Here is a 24,795-nt window from a genome sequence, read left to right as displayed (position 1 = left end):
ACCCCCCCCCCCCCCTTTGAGCCTGCAGCTTCAGCAGAGTTAATATTCTTCTCTTGGAAAACAGCATGGCTTCTGTCCATCACTTCAGCTAGAAGAGTGTCTGAGCTACAAGCACTTATGGCTGTGGAACCCTTCATCATTTTTCATGCTGAAAGGGTCTCTCTCAGGACTAACCCAACTTTCATGCCTAAAGTGGTGTCCAGTGTGGCTCTCAACCAATCTATTCATTTGCCCACCTTTTTCCCTAAACCTCAAAATAAGGGGGAAAGGATCCTGCACTCTTTAGATGTGCACAGACAGCTCAGATTCTACTTGGATATGACTAAGCCCTTTAGAAAATCTGACCAGTTACTAGTCAGCTTTGCACCAGGGGCAGAGGGCAAGGCCATATCAAAACAAACCATCTCCAAATGGATAGCACACTGTATCCATTTCTGTTACAAACTCCATAGGAAACTACTCCCACAGGGGGGTAAGAACACATTCCACTAGGGCAACTTCAACCTCTGCAGCCTTTCTCAGAGGGGTCCCTACCAGGGACATCCTGAAGCTGCAACATGGAGTTCTGTTCATACCTTCACCAAGCATTACCACCTGCCTATCTTTTCCATATCCAGGGCAGGCTTTGCAACCACAGTCCTGCAGAGCATACTAGCCAGCCCCAAGTCTTCTTGACTGCCTCCACCCATTCTTCAGCTTTGGGAATCAACCCAAGTGTGATGACTGCAACAGTGAAACACGAAGAACATAGTACACTTGTGTACACTTACCATAAATGTAGATATTCAAGTGTGTTCACTGTTGCAGTCCTGGTTTCCCACCCTCCAGCCCTCTTGTCTCTCTCTCTTCCTCACTCTTCACAGGGCTATTGGTATTTATTTTCTACTGGTGGTGTTATTCCACCATAACATAGCTCCCTATTTGGGGGCTCCTGACATTTGGGGCAAGAAAAACTGATGTAATGACGTTGACTGCCTGGTTTTATACCACTGATGACCTGACGTCAGTCCTAGAGCGACAGCAACTGACGCAGAAATACTAAGCCTCTGGTATTTGGGCCGTCTGAGGGCTACCCCTGGCAGGATAACCCAAGTGTAATGACTGCAACAGTTAATACACTCGGACATCTACATTTATGGTAAGTCTACATAACTGTACTTTCCCTAACACATGTACAGGTGTAGAAAGTAAGATACTTGGAACTAAAAACTCATGAACTATGTATATTTGTTATGCAGTCTATGCTTCAGTCACCTGTTTGAAACATCTTTATTTTGTTGAGTAGTCCATTAACTATACCATCTAACAAATAGTATTGTCTGCTATTTTTGACTTTTCAGTGGTATTTTTTGGTGACTTGTAGGAAGGAACAGCTGCAGTTTATATTCATTTTACTGCTTGTCACAAATTGGTGGGTAGGGTCAGCTTAAATAAAGTTGGAATGGTAGCTGGGATTTGTGATACAAGCACACACACACACACACACACACACACACACACACACACACACACACACACACACACACACTGTGAACTTCATTTCTTCATTTCATTATTCTTTTCTTTAGGGTCAGTGGGCAACCCGCTTCCTGGGGTAAAGGTGTGTATTGCAATGGAAAACTACAAAACAAATGGCTCTTCATATACCATGATTTGTCAAGGAAACAGCAAAGAGACTAAGGTACTGTATACCCTTTGAAAAAAGATGTACGTGCAGTGCTGGGTGCATTATTTGTACACAATCACCACATTTTATGTATACTGCAATGCAATGTTATGTAATTGGATTGATATTTTTTTTTTTAAATTCCTATAGCTTTATAATAAATGTGCTTTAGTGTACCACTCTGAATACCTTAATATTGTTATAAGATTTGAGCATTATTATTTGAGTAGTGTGTGTGTGTGTGTGTGTGTGTGTGTGTGTGTGTGTGTGTGTGTGCGTGTGCGTGTGTGTGTGTGTGTGTGTGCGTGTGTGTGTATTTTAGCAGTGTCAGTCTTTAATTGCATGAGCCAGTAGATCTAGACTTCTAGTCTGTGTAGTGTGCAAATAAATTACAGCTTGCCTGTATTTCTTTATTTAACATTTGTTTACCAGTCAAGTCTGACTGGGACAGACCTCATTTTCAGCAGAGGCCCGGGGATAAATGCTTCATACGAATGTCTTTGAAATCTGCGAGAAAACTGGAGCACCCGGTGGAAACCCATGCAAATACAGGGAGGACATGCAGACTCCACACACAAGGCACTTCAGCCGAAAATCAATCCGGAGGACCTCTTGCTGTGAGTTGACAACGCTAATTGCTGTACCACTGTGCCGCCCTAATCCCTTCCCTCTTAAATCCCTCATATAAGTTGCAGTCATCCAGCTTTGTGTGTAAGAAATTACATATTCCTAATATCCTTACCATAAGGAAATATTTTCTAAATCAGTTTTGAAATGCCCTATCCATCTGGTATTCTTGATTTTTCATTCCCTGCTGTCCTTCATTTTAAATGTATCCTTATTTTGCAAGCTTTTGCTTTGTAGTAAACCCAGATCATACCCCCCCCCTCTCTGTTACATTTAATCATCAACTTTTTTAAACTTCTCATCAACTTTTTTAAACTTCTCATCTCATTTCTAGCCTTCCACCCCTCTCATAATTGATTTACCTTTGATTTCACACAAAGAGAGTGGAGGTGGAAGTGGCAGTGTGTTTTTTACTTTGTTTGGTAGTAGCTTATATTCAGTCAGGGTGGTATGGGTTTTATTTTTCTGGTAATGTTTCAAGGCTTTCTCACGGTGATGCATACTGGTTGTAGTTTGTTTGCTTAATCATGGGGCAGTTTTACTTTTAATTCTTTTGGTTCTGGAGGGAGCAAGGATATTTAACAGCTCTAAGAATGTAGCATTAAAGTAGGCTACAGCATTATCTAGGGACCTGGCATTTAGATGGAGTTTTTGCTTGGCCGCTGACTGACCAATTAGATAGCATAAGTTTTATGCCTTTTATACATTTTATATTTTCTTTATACCTTTCAAGATCAGTGTATATAAATCAGAACTTTTATAATGAGATCATACATAGTTTAGACCTTTATTTTATTTGACTTTACTACCTTTTGTGGCATTGAGTGACTCGAGGCTGTAGGGTGTTTGTCGTTCTTGGATCGGGCATTGTATTTTGATACGAGAGCTAGGGGATTTATGTATTGCTAGGGGAACCTATGACTGATTTAATTATTTTGTAGGCTATGGCATACCCATTATCTTTTGATAGTTATGATTTACTATTTTTATTCAAGAGACACTGCCATATGTTTTCTCATTGGTTGGACAATTGAAACATGCCACCTATTAGTTACTAAACAGTTTAAATTTCGTTCAGTGATGTGTTTTGTTAGATCTGAAGAAGGACCATTTGGGTCCAAATATATATATGGAGCCCAGTTAGTTGATCGAGTTTTCAGAAACTCGAAAAATTCATATAGCCAAGAGATATGCTCTAATTTCCAAAAACTCAAAGCTTTTGAACAGAGAAAGCGGTACAGTGAGGGTCAGGAAATTTACCATTTTCCTCAATGTAGTGTGATCTTGGAGTTGGTATATATAATATGCAGGGTGTTATTCTTCAAAATCTGGAAAAAGATAGGTTTGCTAAGCACCTTTTTGATATCAAAATGTTCTTAACAAGCATTTATTAAATGCCTCTCACTGCTGTTACATTCAGTCTTGTGATAGAGCATCGACAGCAGTCATATACCACCACAGATAAGCAGCAGAAAGTGCATAGAAGTTTAAAATCTGCTAAACCGAAAAATGAAATCTTTGTACTTCCAGACACTCTTCTTGTTGGGATTCTCTTTATGGTATCTATGTATTACAGCATTCAAAATTGTAATACACTTAGCTCCCCTACCCTTTTTTTCTTCTGTTGCAGTACATGAGAGCAAGTGAAGCTCTGTGCCCTACAAGGAACTGTGACCCGGTTTCTCCAATCGTTACACAATTTGTTACATTTTCTTGACATGAATGCCAAGCCTGACTTCTTGAGCTCCATTCTTATGGTGAATTTCCTAAAGTCCATGCCTCAAACATATAAAAAGCTGGGTATGATTGGTTACTTGATCATAATCCTGTGTATCTGGTATGAGGAGGTCCAGTTTAATCAAAAACAGGATTAAAGCTGCAGGCTGTTAGCTCAGCATCTGAAACACTCCATACCATTAGCCTCCTCCGATGTCCTTCAAGGATGCATCTGCAGTCATCACATATGGGTTGTCCTGCCTCAGGCAGCCCTTCGGTCGGCCGAATTCCAAAGTCTGGGTCCGGCATCGGCTGATGTCGCCCCTTCCCCGACGTCAGAGCGCCTGGGGTATAAAAGCGTCAGCTGACGCCATCTTCCCCAGTCTTTCTTGCCGCGTGGTGCCCGAAGCAGAAGCAGTTCGCAAGTGCCGGTCGGCCAGCTCCTGTAATTCAGCTAAACCGAAGACTTCAAAAGCTAAGTACCCCGTTGGGGACTCTTTCTTGCCTCAGCCGATGTCAGATAAAATTAGTAATTGCTTAACTTGTGGGAAATAAATACCTCATAAGGATTTCCACTCTTACTGCCTACCTTGCCTAGGCCCAGACCACGACGTCTCGGCCTGTTCCGCCTGTGCTTCCTTCAACCGACGCACTCTAAGACGTCGGTCGGAGTTTGCAGAGGAATTTTTTGGGGCTAATTTTGCTTACAAAATGCCATCGGAGACTCCGACTTTACATTTATTAAAGAAACGGAAGGACAAGGACTGACACACGCGGTCCGCGGTTTCGGCTGAAACCACGGCCAGGCTTACCGCGAGTGTCTCGGTCTCGGTTGAAACCGAGTCCTTGGTACTACCGTCCACCGAAACTGTACAACCGACAACCTCGGCCCCGGAGGCCACTACTGTATCGGTTGTTGAATCTCCATTGGAATCTGGTGTCCATGAACCCTCTGACACCATTCCATTAGACAAAACTACACCAGCACGTGGTGCAGCCAGGCCTCCTGCATCCATGTCTATTAAGGCATTCTCAAGGGCTAAAGCTGCTAAACTCTCAAAATCTATGCCTCCCAGGGTTATCCCTCAGTGACCCTCTACAGGTTCTCAGATCCTTAGTCTAGCAGAGGACCTTATTTCATTAATTAGGGGCTCTCAGCCTCATCCTGACAGGGGCTCTCATCCTCCTACAGAAAAAAGGCCCAGGGTTGAGCCCTCTGATGAGGCCTCTGATGGCTCTGCTCTCTCGGACTACCAGGAGGAGGCTTTTTCGGCCTACGAGGATTCAGATGCAGAGGAATCTATCCCTTCGGCCTCCACTCCTGAAGAACTATCTTTTGGGGAAACTCTGCACACTATGAGGGAGCATTTCCAATGGCAGGGCCAGGAATTCTCTGATTCCAGGAAGAGATTAAGGACCTTCTTGCATTTGCCTCAGCATAGACCTTTGGCTATTCCCCCTGTTTTGAATGTCATTGATGATGTGTACTCTGAATCTAGCACAACCCCTGACACTCTCCCTCCGGCTCCTGCCAAACCCGATAGGTACTACAGGGTCCCAGAATCACATCTTTTCCTTTACAAGGCCCACTCTGCTGATCCAGAAACTATTTCCCAGGGCCCTAAAGGGGTTGCAGCTGTCACTACAAAAAATCCACTCCCCTCTGAAAGGGAGTCCAGGGCTTTAGAGCGATGGGGTAAAAAAGTGTATACTGCTGCTACCCTTTCTATGAGGGCTTTAAACTGTCAATTTCATATGATACAGTACCAAGAATATTTGTTAGATGAATTGCATAAAAAGCTGTCCTCTCCTGAACCCCTAGATCGCAAATCACTTCAGGATCTGGTACATAACTCTCAACAGGTTAGCAACCATTTCTTGCAGTGTGGTTATGATGCATTGGAAGCTTCATGTAGGTCAGCTATGACAGGTGCAGTCATACGTAGGCATGCTTGGCTGAAGGAACAATCTCTGCCAGACCATGTTAAAGCAAAGCTTCTGGATGCTCCACTGGAAAAGTAAAAGTTATTTGGCTCCACTGCTCAGGAGGTCTTAAAGAAATTTGAAGAAAAGGCAAAATCTGTACAAACAGTCAAAGATTTTATGCAAGTCCAACCACCAAGATTCAGCAGAAATTGGCCTTCCAAGAACTGCTCCTTTCCAGACACAGACAGATTTCAGAGAGGCAAGAACAGGCATGCCAGAGGTAGAGGGCAAACTAGAGGCTCCTACAGAGGACGTCAATGGCAGCCTCCCAACCAGAGAGGTAGTGCAGGGCCTACAACTGCTGCACAAGGACAGACTCAATGACTTTACTTTGACACCGCCAACCAGGGCTCAATTAAAAGCACCTTTGGGTGGAAAGCTTTCCTTATTTTCAGAAAATTGGCACATTATTACAAGGGACAAATGGACACTACAAATAATAGACAAAGGATACAGGTTCCATTTCCACACATTACCGAAAAGAAAAGGCATGCCAGACCTGCCACCAAATCAAAGGGCAGAGGCTTTGAAACAAATCTCCAACTTAATGAAAATGAAAGCAATAGAAAAGGTTCCTCTCGCAGAACAAGGCCAAGGATTTTATTCCAGACTCTTCCTTGTTCCAAGAAAAGAAAAGCAATGGAGGCCTATTCTCGACTTGTCCGCACTAAATACTTATCTCATTGTGCCAAAATTCAAAATGCTGACTCTACAGCAACTCCTTCCCATGCTGGGCAAGGGGTCTTGGCTGGTAACTGTGGACCTCAAGGAGGCATACCTGCATGTCCCTATCAGACAAAGCTGCAGAAGACACCTCAGATTTCTTGCAGGTTCAGAGCATTATCAATTCTCAGCATTGCACTTTGGCTTATCTACTGCGCCCAGAGTATTCACGAAATGCCTGGCATCAGTAATTGCACACTGCAGACTTCAGGGGATGCAAATATACCCGTATCTGGACGACTGCCTTATACAAGCGGACAGCCAACAAATTTTGGTAAAACACTTGAATTATGCCATCTATCTTCTTCAGGCCTTGGGATATACAGTCAACATTCACAAGTCAAGACTTGTACCATCCCAAAGAATAACTTTTCTGGGTGCGGATCTAGACACAACCACCCAAAAGGCTTTCCTCACAGAAGAAAAACAAAACCAACTACTGGATTACTTCACAAACCTGTCAAGACAAACTCAGCTGACTGCAAGAAAAATCCTGCAGGCCCTGGGTTACATGGCTTCTTGCATTCTTCTGATTCCTCAAGCAAGGCTACATATGAGGAAACTCCAATGGTACCTAAGGAGTTTATGGACTCAGCACAGTCACAGCTTGGAAACTTTGATACCACTCATCCCATGCCTTCAAAGGGAATTTCTGTGGTGGGCTCAAGCAAGCCAGTCAAACAGGGGTTTGCCCTTCAGCAAACCAATAGCCAGCCAAACCATTACAACGGACACTTCAGACCACGGATGGGGAGCGCACATGGAAGGAAGATGCATTCAAGGACTATGGTCACAAAAAGAGCTACGCATGCACATAAACCAAAAGGAAATGCTGGCAGTGATACATGCAATCGAGGCCTTCAAGTTATTTCTACATCAAGGCCACCTACTAATAAGGACAGACAACACTACAGTTATGTGGTACATAAACAAGCAAGGAGGCACCCATTCCTACCCTCTTTGCAGACTGGCAATGAATCTATGGGAACTTTCCTTGACTCTCAATATACAGCTGCAATCCCAGTTTGTACCAGGAAAGGACAATATACTGGCGGACAGCTTAAGCAGGAACATCATGGATGCACACGAATGGATGCTGCACCCAGACATCTTCCATCAGATAACACAATCATGGGGGAGACCGGACATAGACCTCTTTGCCTCCCCACACAATCATCAGCTGGAGAAATTCTGCTCAAGGACATACCACCCACAAGCATGGAAAGTGGACGCCCTCTCTTTCAGCTGGAGAACTCTAACAGTATATGCATTCCCACCTCTTCCATTAATGACCAAGGTCTTACTGAAGATCAGGGCAGAGCAGCCAAGAGTGATTCTGATAGCTCCGGACTGGCCAAGACAGCACTGGTACCCATTGCTAAAGAGCATGTCACAGACAAAACCATGGCTTCTGCCACAATGGCCGCTCCTCTTGACACAGCACAACTACAAAAGTCTGCATACCAACCTGAAAACATTACAACTAGCTGCCTGGAAAATACCTTGACTCATCACCAGGATAAGCTATCCAAGAGAGTGAAGGATATCATCATGGAAGCTCGCAGGCCTTCCACAAGAAAGGCATACTCAGCAAAATGGAAAAGATTTCACACCTGGAGCACCTCAAAGGGCCTAGATGCAACAGTTATGAACATGGCGCATATCCTGGAATATTTGGCAGAAATGCTCCACAATGGCCTGTCTTACTCTTCTATTAAAATTCATGCTTCAGCAATTTCAGCAGAGTACAATACTGATCCACCTGTCTTCTCTCATCCTCTGCTAAGACAGTTTCTAAGAGGAATTAAAAACATCACTCCCCCAAGGAAAGCTCCAGTGCCTACTTGGGACCTTAACTTCGTGTTGGAAAAACTAACATTGCCTCCCTTTGAACCAGCAGCATCTGCAGAACTACAGTTCCTCTCTTGGAAGACTGCCTTCCTTCTGGCCATAACCTCAGCAAGAAGAGTATCTGAGTTACAGGCCCTCATGGCAGTACAGCCATTTCTTATTTTCCATCAAGACAGAGTCTCATTGAGAACCAATCCTTCATTTATGCCAAAGGTGGTATCTAGGGTTTCATTAAACCAAGCTATTCACCTGCCTACCTTCTTTCCAAATCCACAAAACAAAGGGGAAAAACTTCTGCACACCCTGGACATACACAGACAGTTGTGCTACTACTTGGACAGAACTAAAAGCTACAGAAAAACTGACCAGCTGTTGGTAGCATATGCTGCTGGTGCACAAGGAAAAGCAATTTCCATACAGACAATTTCAAAATGGATAGGGAATTGCATTCATTTTTGTTATTCCTTTCATGGAAAAACTGTGCCAGCTAACATTAGGCCTCATTCCACCAGAGACACAGCCACCTCCACAGCCTTCTTAAGAGGGGTGGCTACCAAAGACATTTTAGAAGCTGCTACATGGAGCTCCGTGCATACATTTTCCAAGCATTACAATTTACCTTTATATTCCAGATCCAGAGCAGGCTTTGCTACGGCAGTCCTGCAGGGCATTTTAGCTACACCATCCTTTACATAGATCATCCACCCCCAGATTGGCTATGGTATTTTACCCATATGTGATGACTGCAGATGCATCCTTGAAGGACATAGTACAGTTTTGTACCTACCATAAATGTAGATGTCCGATAGGTATGCATCTGCAGTCAGGTTTACCCTCCCTCCTTCCCCTCTGTGGTATTTCTTGGGTACATTCCCCTCTCATAGCTAGCTGGGGTTATCTATTATGGTGTATTTGTTTTTATATATGTATATATTTCTGTGCATGTTTGGAATTTATTGCATTTCTCCAAATTTAGCCTTCCTTAGAGGGCACCTGGCATCTGGGCAAGAAAAACTGAGGAAGATGGCGTCGGCTGACGCTTTTATATCCCAGGCGCTCTGACGTCGGGGAAGGGGCGACATCAGCTGACGCCGGACCCAGACTTTGCAATCCGGCTGACCGAAGGGCTGCCTGAGGCAGGACAACCCATATGTGATGACTGCAGATGCATACCTATCGGACATCTACATTAATGGTAGGTACAAAACTGTACTTTTTACCCATAATGCCATGCAGACTACATTCATCTTTTGCTCTTTTTGCCACATGTTATGCTAACATTCTTTTGAAATACCATTATTTTGTGAGAATACTTTTCTAGGCCATGGAGTTTTTATTATCTCGCCCTTAAGTTTTACTTGTGTTCTGCTGTTGTTTTACAGTTCTTGTTGTGTTTTTTTAGCTGTTGCAGTTCTGAATTGTTTAGTTAAGTTTGACGATGTCTGGTATTGGAGAGTAGAACATTCAAAGAAGTGCAAAAGTGAGCACAAAGTCTCACCCAAGTTAAACATTTATAAACTGTTCAGTTATGTTTGAGAATTTCTGGTAGTGTAGAGAAAAGCATTCAGGAAGTGCAATTGTGAGCACAAACTGCAATTCCAAGAATGACGTACATTATCCCTAGGATTCATTGACACCTACACTAAGTGTATACCATTCTGACTGAACAGACAACACAATCATAACTCATACCTTCTTCCTCATAATTTTAGGTTTCATATTGATTTTCTTGCAACCTTAAATATTGCGGGGAGATTCATAAAGGTTACCACAAAGTCTAGACTACATGTACATTTAGTGTAATGTTTCTGAGTGACTAGAAAGCACAAAAAATGGGGTGCGAAAGTTCTTGAATACAGATTGTGTACACTTAGTGTAGATGTTAATGAATCTGGCCCTATATGTATTATACTTAGATGAAGAACAGTTACATAACCATAAGGCCTTTTACAGCTATGTACATAACCTGAAGGGTAGGACTCAAGCATCTGCAGAACTAGTGGCCAACAGTATCACACACACACACACACACACACACACACACACACACACACACACTGACCCCACAGAAATAACAAACCTGCTAGCGGATAGGTTTGGCAAAGATTTCACTCTCTTATCCCCTCCTAACTTATGACAAACTTTGTCCCAAACTTCCCCCCATCCTACATATCTGAAGAGCAGGTCCTCAAAGCCTTGTCCAAAGCAAAAAACATAGCCTCTATGGAACCAAACAATATCCCAGGCTGCCTTCTAAACAGGCTAAAACATGAAGTAGCATCACCATTAAGTACCCCTTTTAATCATAGCCTAACCACATGCATTGTTCCTGCAGAATGGAGAACAGCAAAAGTTATTCCCCTCTACAAAGGTGGCCTAGCAACAGACTCATAAGCCTGACCAGCCTCATCTGTAAGATCATTGAACGTATCATTATGAACCTCATAAATAAAGTCATAGGTGACCTCCAGACCCTGGATCCTACCCAATTCAGCTTCGTGAAGGACAGATCCTGCTTGTTAAGTCTAGTGGATTCCTTTGAAAATGTGACCAAGGCCATTGATGAGAGCAAATCTGTGCACACAGCATACCTCGACCTGGCAAAAGCTTTTGACACAATCCCACATTCAGGCATTACCGATAAACTTAGCAAACTGAATGGAAACCCCTTCTTTGTAAGATGGGTTGCCAACTGGCTCAGAAACCAGACACACACTATCAAAGTGGGTGACCCCACATCAACCGATGCCACAGGGGTCAGTGCTGAGCCCCCTACTGTTTGGTATATACTACTCAGAAGTTCAGGTCAAAACTAAGGGATTGCGACTAATCAAGTTTGGAGATGACTGCAAATTAGGTGCAGTCATTGATTCCCCAAATTATATCAGTATATTCCAGGAGGGTCTCACACAGACCAACAAGTGGTGTATTAGTCATGGTCTCAAACTGAATGCAACAAAATGCATTATAATTCCCTTCGGCACAAACAGTGTCCCTCACACTATCAAATCAACAACAATGCCCTAAGTTCCCTTGAAGTGGTAAGGGACCTGGGATCACAAGTTGACTGCGACTTTAACTTCGACCACCATTTGTCTGCTGTAGTAAGGAAAGCTTTCTACATAGCACACTTGATTAGTAAAGGCATCACCTTGAAAGCAAAAGAAGTTATAAGCCCCCTATAATCGGCACTTAACTGGCTCATAATTGAGTATAACGTCCTGTTTGGCATGTACCGTACTAAGCACCTGCAGCAATGAGAGACACCTCAGAGATGTCTAACAAAGAAGATCAAGAGGCTCCAGCATGTGCCTTACACAGACCAACTAAAATCCCTGTCATTAAACTCTGTAGCATACAGACTTCTTACTGGAAACTTATGCCTGGCCTGCACAGCAATCCAAGACCCAAACCTAATTAACTTGCTGCATATCCATAAATCAAACGGGACTACGGCTACCTGTTCCAGGGACCTAAATATGGCGTGTGACTTAAATAGGACATGCTGGAGGGACAGAGTTATCTCCCAGTGACTGCCACGTCTTTGGTACAGGCTACCAATTCATGTGAAACAGAGCACCTCTATGACACTGTTCAGGAGGAAATTGGATGAGTGGATGGGGCACCATAAATTCTTACCGGGATTAGAGCCCACAACCCTCCTGGATATGGACAGTCATCACTAAATGCAATCTTGGGTATTGACTAGCATTTCTGTGGTATTACATTGGGATAAAACGGCAAGGCTTCACATGACCTCCTGGTCGATAACCTGGTAATCTTCTATGATCCTATGAACCTTCACTGTTGAATGGAATGTATGTGTATCATGTACACTTCCTGGAATAAAAGACAGGTAAACTAAACTGTTGTTTTTTTTAGATTGAAAGATTGTTTTACATCTGCTCCTGACAGGGCTCCAACCAGCACAGCTGTTTGAGGTTGACCCAGTCAGTGTCTAGGACTAAGCTCATTAATACTTAAGTTGATTTAACAAGGTAGGTCTAAATGTAGTGAAATAAAGACAAGAACCGGATGCACAAAAATGACATAGCTAATAAAGGGAGGAAGGACTCATGTTGAAGAAATGTTCATCAAGTGCCAAAGCTGAAAAAATATCTCACTGAAAGTTACTATCAGTAAACTTCAAACAAGATTTGTGTTTTTTTTTTTTTTTTGGAGATCGCAAACACACTTGTACATCTTAAATGGTAGGAACACCCTAATACCACATACATTTTCTGATTTCATGGCCACATAACAGTGAGGTAAAAAGGGGCAAACTCATTCATGCTAAAAGGGTTCTCGAACAACTGACAGACTCCCACAAGTCCACTACAGTCCATGTTGCTAAAAACCAAGAATAGATTAAAGTGCATCCTATGCTCATTCTCCTTATGGTGTTTACATAATTTGTGGGAAGGATGTGTTGACTTTCTTTAAGTCTGCTTTCACTGAATTTCACTAATGTAACATTACACTGAAATGTATTTCTAAGATTGTTGCTAGTGATTGGCAAAACGTGGCTCACAGGAGTTTAACAGTGTAAGTGAGTGGATGTGTTTTAATCACATGTATTTCTAAGTTGCAACACACTGTGTGGCATTCCTGAGACTGGTAGAAAGTGGGATAAAGAAATGTATCCTTTTACCCCCTCTTTTGTAATTGTGGAGTTTATATTTAAGCTAATGGGTGTGCGGAACGTCAGTGGGGATTTCTGTCTTGCAGAAGCACTGTTTTTACTGTTTTTGTTTAGATTTTTGTGAATTTAATGGGTTTGATGAAACACTCTTGTTCAGTGCTTTCAGTTTGGTGTATTAAGTTATTTTACCTTGACACTGATAAACTCATATAGATCATTCAGTGAAGGCTTTGTCTGAAAATTTTCCCAGTAGAAAGGAGAATACCTTCCTTTCCAGATTTTAAAGTATGCAGAATGTTTGCTTCTTCTAGACCATCAGCTGCAAAATCTTTCAGAAGTGATTCCTTTCCTACAGTTTTGCATCGATTATGAAAAGCTGATAGAGACCTTTTTTAAAGTCCAGGAAAAAAATTGTCTGTTGCCTTTCCTCTTTCTGGCACCAAAGGCAGTCAGGGGTACTTTTCTTTGTCTTGTTTCTTGGCCAAGGCATCCTGGTTCTCCTCATTAGGCACCAGTCATGGCAAGGTTAGACTTGAACCAACAAGAGCTGATGTTGCTGTTGACAGATGTGTAGGTGCCATACCTCTCAACCTGGAAACATCAAAAATCTGGACAAAGGCCCATGAAAAAGAGGTACAAATTTGTATGGTGATTAAACTAAAATTTGCATACGTAATTATGTAACCCCGCCTGCTCCAATGGAATTGTGGGGTACCAACATTTAAATGCAAACTGAAGAACACACAACCGAAATATGATTTGATCATGAAACACAAAATAAGCAGAAGCACAGTAGTGTTTTATTTATATTAATATTTGAACTTGTGCAAAACTAAAATACAATTTTTTTATAAAAATAAAATTAACTGCAGCTGTGCTTCAGCCTTCTTCATTAAATAACACAAAATATAAACCAGAACTAAACTATTTTATTTATATTATTAACATCTGAACTTATATAAAACTAAAATACAATTCTCTTATATAAAAATAAAATTAACTTGTATTAGACCACTAACGTAATGTGACTAGCCCAGTCAACAAAGGATAAATAAATAAGTGAAAGAAAGAAATTATAACACTTTAAATGTTATTTAAGGGCAATTTAGATTTGGTTTGATGTTGTATCACTGTACTGAAAGGTATAGCCAAGAGCAGCATCAGGAAGGTAAAGAGGAGACTGTTATGCAGTGGATGAAATAGGAAGAAAGAGTAGGCAAGAAATGAGCAAGCCAATATTTATTTATTTAATTAGTTTACTAGGATAGTCCACTGATCATAGCACACCATTTGCAGGCACAGCCTGGATAAACAGAACAGAAACAAGTGGGCATAAGAAGTGGAGAGGCAGAAGACAGGACTATATCCAACAGTTCCTCATACAAGTTAACATCTTTTTGTGCTAAACCCTTCATTAATAAAAATTCAGTCACTCACTGAATTTCTGTATTCTGGGGTATGGCTGAATATAAATCAATAGTCAAAATATATCATCAGCTCTAAAATACAACTGGTTACATACTTAAAAAACTCCAAGAGTCTTGACAAATTTTTTTTTTTTACCCTTTAACAGATCTTTCTGTTTATAATCCATGCGTTTAGCACAAGAATAAGTAAATGAATTTCTCCCGTCCACAGTAGGATGCATAGATGGATTATTTAAATAATTGTGGAGTTTAGGAACTTCAAAAATAACATCATTGGGGCTGCCATATATAAATAATTATAAAGCCTGGCCAGATCTCCACTAGTAGTATAAATACCCCCTTGGGTCTCCACTGAAAAGAAGCTCTAGTCTAGTGGGACTACCCAGGTCATCAAAAAGGAAAAAAAATCCCACTTACTATCCCCAAATACCTGCAAATCTATTGCCAAAAATATTCTCTTTTCTAAGCTAACATATGCACTCCATTTATAATTGTCAAAAACTACAAACAGCAGAATTAAAGACTGGTTAGCTAGGAGATAAAAATGTACCTAAGAAAACACCATTGTGATATACCCACTAGTATCTATAGCAAATCATGTGTTTATGGGCTTGAAAGAATACAGAAATCATTTACAAGAAAAATGACAGTCTAGGTGGTCTGATAGATAATGCTAGATTAAAGACATTACATTTACATTTTGCTGTATACAGGCAAACAAAGTAGAATACTATTCCTTTAATGAAAATATTAGATTGGTGAATGGTGCTACATTCATGACCACTGCAGCAACATTAGGACTAGAATGTATTGGTCAGCTTACCCACTGCTTCTGCAAATTAAGAAAATAGCAGCCTTATTTACAGGAGTAACAGATTATGGAATGCCTGGTTACATTACACAGAGTATCTTCCTCTCTTGGCATTTTTCTTTACAAGTTTAGATAACAAGGTGTGCCAAAACCAGTAAGCTGACCAGTGGTCACAAACACACATGGGGGGGGGGGGGGGAATCTGCAAATCTCTAAATTACAAATATGAAAATCTTGCATGCAATTCAAAAATGTTCTTGGACCCATCTCACAGATAACATAACAATTACTACACATTACCTTTGGAGACAGAGCAATTCAATTTTACAAGGCACATGGGTACACTAAACATCACGCAAGTGAGAACAGCACTACACACACACACACAAAAGAACTCCTCTCCTATTAAGAAACAGGCCTACATGATCCACCTACTACAGTACACCACCAGTTACTAACAAGGAAAGGATGCAGGCAGTCTACTTTCCTCTTATAAAGTAACAATCAATTCGGGAAAGGGGGAAAATGCTACATAAGCACCATTACAAAAATAAGGATCATTTGGAAGTTTGGGGGCCCCATAAAAGAATTGGTATCAAATATTTTCTATCAAATGAAGTTTGTATTCACGATAAGCTCACAAGAAAGAAACCAAAACAACTTCCATTAAGCTGTGTTCTTTAACACATGGTAAGAAAGAGACGAGGTGCATATATCCCTCCTAAAGGAGCAGCACACACTGCAGCCTTTTACATTTACTGTGTGCTGTCGGTGAAAGTAGCCCATGGCTTAAAAAAATAGTGCTGCCTCAGTACTACAGTTCAGATCCAAAATTGCGCACTATAAAATACAAAAAGGGTTTCACTACATCACCAATATGTATCTATTTTTTTTCCCTTTGGCGATTTAGCATCAGTCATGCGCTACAGAAGAAACCTGTTAAACTATAACTTATCCATCAGAAGAACCACAATACAAGTTAAACAATACAACAGCACAGTAGGGTTGCACCATGATAATGTCATGGTTACACTGGCCTAGAAGATACGTCACTATTAACTCAATAAATTCGGCAAGTTTCCTCACTTTTATTTTGGGCATGTTGTGATGCTGCGTGGTACACCTTCACTTCACAGTGTGTATCCCGAACAGTAATGCTGCAGTAAGTGCTTGAGAATAATTAAGCCCAGTTAAAAATACAGCACACAGGAAATAGTTATTGTACCTGTACCTCTCGCAGTTTGAAGGCTAGCTGCACTACAAACTCCATGCACTCTTGCCATGCCATTGATCTTGGAAGTCATCCCTTTTCTTCTCAGGAGCCTCTTGAACGGACAATCCACTGACTGACTCGTGTGTGTGTGTGTGTGTGTGTGTGTGTGTGTGTGTGTGTGTGTGTGTGTGTGTGTGTGTGTGTGTGTGTGTGTGTGTCCCAGGCTGCCATCCCTCTCTGATTCTGTCTGGGAAGAGAAGAGCTATTGCAGCGTGTGAGACATGACTCCGGCTGACAAAAACATAAACAAACACGTCACACACTCAGCCGTCCTCAGCTGAATTCCGACAGGCTGGCAGGCTACTTACAATGCTGGCATCATCACGCATGCCTCTGCACGTGATGATGTCAGCCAAAAAAAAAAAAGGGGGAAGAAAATGTATGTAAAACAAAAAGCCTGGAAATTCTGAAATTAAGGGGGCCACTCAGGAACTCGTGGCAGCCCATTATTTGGACCTCAAAATCAGTAAAAACCGAGGAATGCAGTATGCTTGAGAGGTATGTGCCGTTTCTGCTTTTGATGGCAGTATCATACTCTTTACACATCAAATTTGCCACTAAGGTTAATAGCTTTGACATCGATGCTGTTGGTTTCAGAAGTTTCTTCAGGTCCAGACCTTAGGATCAGTCTATTTTGGTCAGGTTTTGGAGATGACATTAACTGGGCCATTGCCAATATTGGCAAAATCGCCTTCTCAGAATATGGGCTCAAGATTCTTGACACTGAGCCCGGGGTAAACTTGAGTCTGTGTCCCATTATCAGATGTGTTTAGGTTGCCTTCAGCCTTGATTGGCTGCATCCTCTTGAGATAGGGCAGTGATTCGAACCTATGACATGCATGTCAAAGGTGACACAACACTATGTTTTGGGTGACACTCCAGCTTTCATCAACACCCAAGTTACCAAACAAACTGAATGAACAAAAATACAAGAAATATGTGACCCTGCACTTATCTATTAAAACTCAGCAACAAAAAAGTCATTAATTGATGTTAATCAAATCAAATGCAACGTGTTGCATATTTTTTCAGTTCATTTCAAAATTAGTATTGAAAGTAGGGTAATTTTTTGGTGTACTGTTTTAAGCCCAATTATAGGTTCATAGGTTCATACTAGGCTATCTGCCCTAGGGCATTTATAAGCCAAGCCAGAGTGTATTTGGCTTTCGCCACGCATTTTAAATTAATTTTGCTATGCCCTTTATCGAGGTTAGTATACTGTGCCTCTGTCTAACAGTGACACAGAAGTGATACCCGGGGTAAACCTACGATCTCTCATCCACTCATCAAGATTCCTCTTGAAGAGAGTCAATGAGGGACTCTGCCTAACCTGGACTGGGATTTTATTCCAGAGTGAAGGGAGCCTCTGGGTTATGAATCTGTCCCTCCAGCATGTCCTATTTATTTCACTGCTGAGGTTCAAGTCTCTCGAGCGCGTAGCTCGATGGGATTTGGATTTTCTGAGGTGCAGCGTGTCCATTAATTCCGGGTTGGACATGGCTTTATACGTCAGGCACAGATCGCGTCTGAGCAGGCGGTATGCCACTGAGTAGAGCTGGAGTTTCTTTAACCGGGCAGCATATGGCATCTGTTTGAGCCCTTTGATCCCCTTGGTGAGGTACTTTTGGGGTCTTTCCAGTTGCTGCAGGTGTCTGGTAAGGTGCATCCCAAAAGGGGCATTGTACTTAATTATGGGCCTGATGAGGGATGAGTAAAGAGGCACGATGACCTCCCCTGATCTAGATGTGAATCCCTTCATGATTAGGTGGGCTATATAAAATGTTTTTCTAACCACTTTGGCCATGTGGTTGTCAAATGAGAGATTGCTATCAACTTGGGTCCCCAGGTCCCTAATTACTTCTTCTGTACTTAATGGATTACCACCTATGTGGTAATTTGTGGGCACTTTGTTTTTGCGAAAGGGGATGACTATACACTTTTTGGTGATTAGCTTGAGGCCATGGCTCTGGCACCAGTTGTCTGTTTCTATGAGGCCCTTTTGGAGGATGCTTGTGTCGGCTGGAGAGTCGATTATGGTACCCAGTTTGCAGTCATCTGCGAACTTGGTCAGCCACAGTCCTTCCGTGTTGGCCTGTACCTCCGAGAAATATATACCGAACAAGAGAGGTCCCAGGACTGAGCCTTGTGGGACGCCACTTGTAACTGGTTTGGAGTCTGACATGGCTCCAGCAATTCTAACCATGTGGGTTCTGTCCTTGAGCCAGTTTGCAACCCATCTAGTGACATAGGGGTTTGTATTTAAGCTGGTGAGCTTATCTATAATGCCCGAGTGGAGTATTGTATCAAAGGCTTTTGTGAGGTCCAGGTAGGCTGTGTGGACCACCTTCCCCTCGTCAATGGCCTTGGTGACAGTTTCAAAGAAATTGACCAGGTTTAAGAGGCAGGATCTGCCCTTAACAAAGCCGAACTGGGTAGTAGGATTCAGTGTCTGTAGGTCCCCAATATCTTTATTTATGAGGTCCATGATGATCCTTTCCATAGCTTTGCAGACCAAGCTAGTCAGGCTTATGGGGCGATAGTTTCCAGGATCCGTTGAGGCACCACCTTTGTGGAGAGGGACCACTGTTGCTGTACGCCACTCTTTAGGTACATATCCTGTAGTAAGGCTGAGATTGAAAAGTAGTTTTATGTTTGGGTTTAGCTCTTCTTGGAGTTCATGTAGGACGCAGCCTGGGACACCGTCTGGTCCCATTGATGCTGTGTTTTATGCTTTGTAGAGGGCGGCTCTTACCTGAGCATCTGAGATGTCAGGGGGGCAGCACTCTGCTGGGATAGATATTTGCCCTTTTAGTGGGGAGGGCGTGGAGAAGTTTGCGCTGAACCTGTCAGCTAGGATGTTGGCAATGTCTGTGGGTTCGGTGTATTTTTTGTCATTTTGGACTAATTCTGAGCATATCTGGGAATTCCCACCCAGGTTCCTAACATAACTAAAGAAAGCCTTGTGATTATCCTTAGTGTCCTGTGCAATTTTTCTCTCGAAGCTGGCCTTAGACGATTTTATGAGTGCCCGTAGTTTTTTGCTAATACTGATCAGAGATGCCTTCCCTTTTTGGGATTTTGCTCTATCATGTAGTAGCTTCCTCCTTCTATTGTATAGTTTGTTTATGGCTGGGGTCCACCTGACAGGACGTCTGTCTTTGGAGGATTGGGTCTTGGTTTTATCTGGGATTGCATAATCCATGCATTCCTGAAGGTGTTCATAGAATGCGTTTATAAAGGATTCTGTGGTCTGGGCCGTATTTTCCACAGGCCCGGGGGCTTTGAAGGATTCCACCTCGGTTTTGAGGAGTGTGCAATTTGCTTTAGAGAAGTTTTTCACTTTGGTTTTCTGGGCAGGGGGTGGGGTCGGGATGTGAATATCCAGTGAGATTAGTTTATGGTCTGATCTTACCAGTGAGGGATACACTTCTGGTCTGGAGCATAGAGTCCCCATGTTGGTGATGATCAGGTCCAGTGTGTTTTCCCCTCTTGTGGGAGTGGTAACAAGTTGTTCCATAGCATTTGAGTTTATAAATTCTAGGAACCTTTGGGCTAGGGTGTTGGAGCTAGAGTAATGCTCCCAGTCTATGTTTGGGTAGTTGAAGTCACCCAATATAATGGTGTTTGGAGAGACCTTCATATTTTCCAGTGTTCTCAGGAAGGCCGAGTGGGGTTCCTGGGTTTGGGAGGGTGGTCTGTAGCAGGCTATAAACTGGAAGGCAGTTTTACCCACTGTTAGTTGCACATGGATAGTCTCTGATGCTTCGTGCTGTGCCACCAACCTGGAGGTGTGGGTATCTTTGACGAATATTGATACTCCCCCTCCTTTTGTGGTTCGGTCCAGGTTTTGGGGCCGAAAAGCATGGTATGAGGTATAACCTGGTAGTGCTGGGGTGCTCTCGGGAGCCTTGAACCAGGTTTCTGTTACTGCACAGATATCGATGTTCTCTATGCTAAGGAGAGTTTTGAGTGCGTGCATCTTGAGGTTTAGACTTCTGGCGTTGAGTGGCATTACTCTTAGTTTCTTATCCCTTGTGATACCTATGGAGGTGGGTTTGTCTTTTGAGCCTTGCCTAAAAAAGGCACTATGGGGGTAGCAAGAGCCTTTGCCAATATCCGAAAGCCCAGGGGTGACAGGTGCAAGCTGTCCCTAGTGAAGCATCATGGCTTGTCGAGCATGTCATCCCAATCTGACAGGCATTGGATCCTCTTTGAATGACACCAATACTTAAGCCAATTGTTGAAATTGATCATCTTGTCTTCATATTGTGGCATCATTCTTGGTGAGGGTAAGATGCTATGCAAGGTCAGGGGTCATACCGGCCTGGGCTACATGCTCAGAGAGCTCCTCTATGTATCTTTTCATGTAGTCCAGGGAGGTACGTCTCAGGTCATTCACACCAGCATGGACAATGACTGAGTCATATTTGTACTTGCCTTGGAGTGACCTGAGTGCTTGTGTTATGTGGCGGATCCTAGCTCCCGACAGGCAGCTCACCGTGACCTTCTCCTTGTTCAGCCTGGTGAGCGGGACATCAGTGTGCCTAACGATAGAGTCACCTATTACAAGTGTATCAGGTGTGTTGTTTAGCCTTAAGGGCTGTGACTGTTCGGCACACTGGCTTTGTGAGCTATGTGTTGCACGTGTTTTGTTTTGGGGTAGCGGTTGCTTGGGTGTCTGCTTTGGAGGTCTCTGCTGCTTAGGCAGATTTTTATTTAGCACCTCCGAGTATGTTTTTGTGTGTTTATGTGTTTGGTTTGCTGTCGTGGTAGGTCTATGTGAGACTGGAATTGTAGTGAGTGTGGTTTCCTTCTCCTCCTGACTGGTTACGCCAGTACTGAGTTGAGAGAGCTTAGCTTCCAGTTTGGCTATATGGTTGCATCTCTCACATGTGTTGGAATTTGTTGGGAGGAGGAGAGGGTTGTCTGTGTACATGAGGCAGTTGTAACATTGCATCAAGATTCCCAGATTCACCAGCTGAACCGGGAAGGAGATTGACAACTGACCTTTGGACATGCTAGAATAGTATTTGGAATTCCTTTATAATTGAAAAAAGGGCCAATGGGGAACAAGGTACTCAAGGGGAATTTGTGAGGGTGTAGTGCTTTTAATTTTTTAGTGCTGACTTATATAATTGCTTTAGTGAGCAAGTGCCAGGTAACTTAAATGCAAAAACGACAAACAGTAACTTTCTTTCAAGTGAAACAAGGAAATAAGTACAGTAAGCAATGCAGATATCATTAGGGATCCACAGAAGCGCTGAAAAGCCGTGTTTTAGGTGGAATTAGCGTTTCAGGGAAATAACAAGCAAACAAACAACAAGCATACAAACAAAGCTAGATTCAGCAGGCCTGGATCTAGTCTATGCTACAGCAAACAAGGTGTACCAATTTCAGTAAGAAACAGTTCAGATATGCAGGCACTATAAACCTTTAACCAGAAATTCCCAGCTCAGAAGGGCAGAGTCCAGCCTCTCCTCCCACAAGAGTGCAGACCACGAACCTTCTTAATGTAAAATGACTGGCCTGAAGCCCAAGTGCTTAAACCAGAACTAATACACTTTTAGAATAACAAGACACTGAGCCCTCAATCAGCAGTTCCCAACTTATGTAAGCTACCTGTCCTGCCACCACAGTGCAGGCCACAAACCTTCCTAATGTAAAACAACTGGTCTGAAACCCAAGTGCTTAATCCAAAAGACTTCGAATGATAGCTACACTTTAATCAAGTTACTACCAAGCAGTAGTAAATACAACTGAATACTTTAAAGAATGCCTGGATTAGTGCTCAAGTTATACAAACAAAGCTAGATTCAGCAGGCCTGGATGTAGTCTATGCTACAGCAAACAAGATGTACCAATTTCAGTAAGAAGCAGTTAAAATATGCAAGCACTATAAGCCTTTAACCAGAAATTCCCAGCTCAGAAGGGCAGAGTCCAGCCTCTCCTCCCACAAGAGTGCAGACCACGAGCCCTCTTAAAGTGTGCCTCTTATCAGTGTGCATATCATTTTCTGTATTGTAAGTCACTGATTTTTCTTTTACTTTTATGATGCGTAGCTGCACACATAATTGGACTGTATGTTTTTAAATAAATGAATATGTAAAGAATTGTTTCTCTTTTGTTCGGGGGGAGGGGAACATGCCAGCAGAGTCAAGACAAGCATTTTCCGAATTTTTGACACATGGAGCCTAAAAGGTTCACCATCACTGAGATAGGGTCCGTCCCATCATCCTCAAGCATGGTGTGGACATCATTCACAACACTGACAGTGCATACTGTCTTACATTACCCCATTACTGCAAAGGGCATGTATTCATTTTCTGTGTACAGGAAGGCTAGTAGTTGAAGATTAAGGAGCCATATCTAGATTAGATTTTCTAAAAGTGACAGATTCCAGAGATCAGTCTTTTTTTCCCTCCAGGGAATGTGTTGCTATCCATATTCTGATTTGTGCAACACAAGAAGAGAGCAATCATGGTGTATTCATGCTCTGTCAGTTACCTTTTTACCATTCCTGCTGCCTCATTGCAAAGTTCAGGGAAGAAAGTCTAAAGGTCACTTTTATAACCTCTTGGTGTAGAAGAGTTTTGTTTCAGGCTCTCAGTAAAATGGCAATACAGGAAAATCACTTTTCACAGCCAGAGGGTTTTTCCTGTGGTTTTGTTGAAAGGTGGTTTTATGTCAGGGCCTGGATTCAGTCTTCTATCCACTAATTGCGCTATACCTTGCATCAGGAGTGTCACAAGTGATTGAGGCTGCCTGGACATCTTCCTTCAAGTGGATTTATTGTGACAAGTGGAATATATTCTCTATTTAGTCAAAAAGTTACCAAATAATGCCTTGTTTGGTTAGTTTATGGGTTGTCTTGCCATATCTTACTCACCTCTGTATGATGGATCTCAGTTAGTTAAGGTTTGGTTGCTCATGCAATATCTGTACTTGTTATGGTGTTGTGAAGGGCAAGATTATGCAACAACTGCTCAAACATTTCATTAAAGGAATTCTAAATCCTCCCGTCCTTTGGAGAATGCATCCCTCATTGGAATCTGAACTTGGTATTCCTTTCCCCTGTTTGAGCTTCTGACTCAGCATCTGTGAAGTTCATACCCTGGAAAATATTTTTGGTCACCATCACTTTTGCTTGCAAGATCTCAACACAGCAGGCCGCTTTGTTTATGCAGCCATATTTGAGTGTTCATAAAAACTGTGTATCCCTTGACACCAGCCTGCATTTCCTTCAAAAGCAGTTTGAGAGCTCTAAAGTGTCCCTGATCCAATCTATTTAGCTATCAGTTTTCTTTGTAAGAGCAGAAACAAGAGTGAACACTTTGAGCCCCGAATGTGTCCCGTTTGCTCATGTTTTGATTAAAGAATGTACTAATGTACTTGAGTTTAGAGAGAATAAATCAAACAGCTGTCTTTCTGCTCAGGGAATGGAAAGGCTAGTATATACCAAGCAAATGCTTTCAAGTGGATTACTAATTGAATTGTCTTTTGCCATCAGCCTTCATGGGACCAGTTAACATCCCAGACTGCATCCTACATGAAATCAGGCAGGAACTTGCAGCACCATTAGGAACCTTGTTCAACCAAATACCGAGTACCGGCTTCATCCCAGCTGAGTGGCGGATAGCCACTGTCATCCCTTTGCACAAAAGTGGAGCATCCACCAATCCAGGAAATTATAGACCCATCAGCATAATTAGCCTGATCTGCAAGGCCATGGAATGGATTATCATAGATCTCATTAGCGAGGACATTGGCAACCTTCAGACACTTGATCCCACACAATTTGGCTTTGCCAAGGGTAGGTCATGTCTGTTAAATTTGATTGACTTCTTTGAGACAGTCACCAAAGCCTGGGACGAGGGGAATACGGTGCACACCACCTACCTTGACTTGCCCAAAGCCTTCGACACTATTCCCTACTTGGGCGTAATAAATAAACTCTCTCAACTAGGCATCAATCCATATGTTACCAGATCGGTAGCAGACTGTCTCACTGATAGAACCCACTAGTCAAAATAGGGGAGGCCACCTAAAGTAGTAGACCCGTAACGAGCAGCGTAC

At 42.5% G+C, this 24,795-nt stretch overlaps 1 protein-coding gene across 3 annotated transcripts in view; it reads left to right on the top strand.

Annotated features, from left to right (window-relative positions):
* Positions 1–24,795, top strand: part of ACSF3 (acyl-CoA synthetase family member 3) — a 1,464,159-nt gene that overhangs the window by 777,452 nt on the left and 661,912 nt on the right. For all 3 annotated transcript variants that reach the window (XM_044081689.1, XM_044081688.1, XM_044081690.1), the window contains one exon: positions 1,569–1,681. In XM_044081689.1, coding sequence (XP_043937624.1) covers positions 1,569–1,681 — 113 coding nt within the window. The remainder of the gene's footprint in view (positions 1–1,568; positions 1,682–24,795) is intronic.

This window comes from Protopterus annectens, chromosome 8.part1 (assembly GCF_019279795.1).
Source record: "Protopterus annectens isolate FY-2018-M chromosome 8.part1, PAN1.0, whole genome shotgun sequence".
NCBI classification, from domain to species: Eukaryota; Metazoa; Chordata; order Ceratodontiformes; family Protopteridae; genus Protopterus; species Protopterus annectens.
The sequence above is the reverse complement of the archived record's forward strand: the minus strand, read 5'-3'. Positions and strand labels throughout refer to the sequence as shown.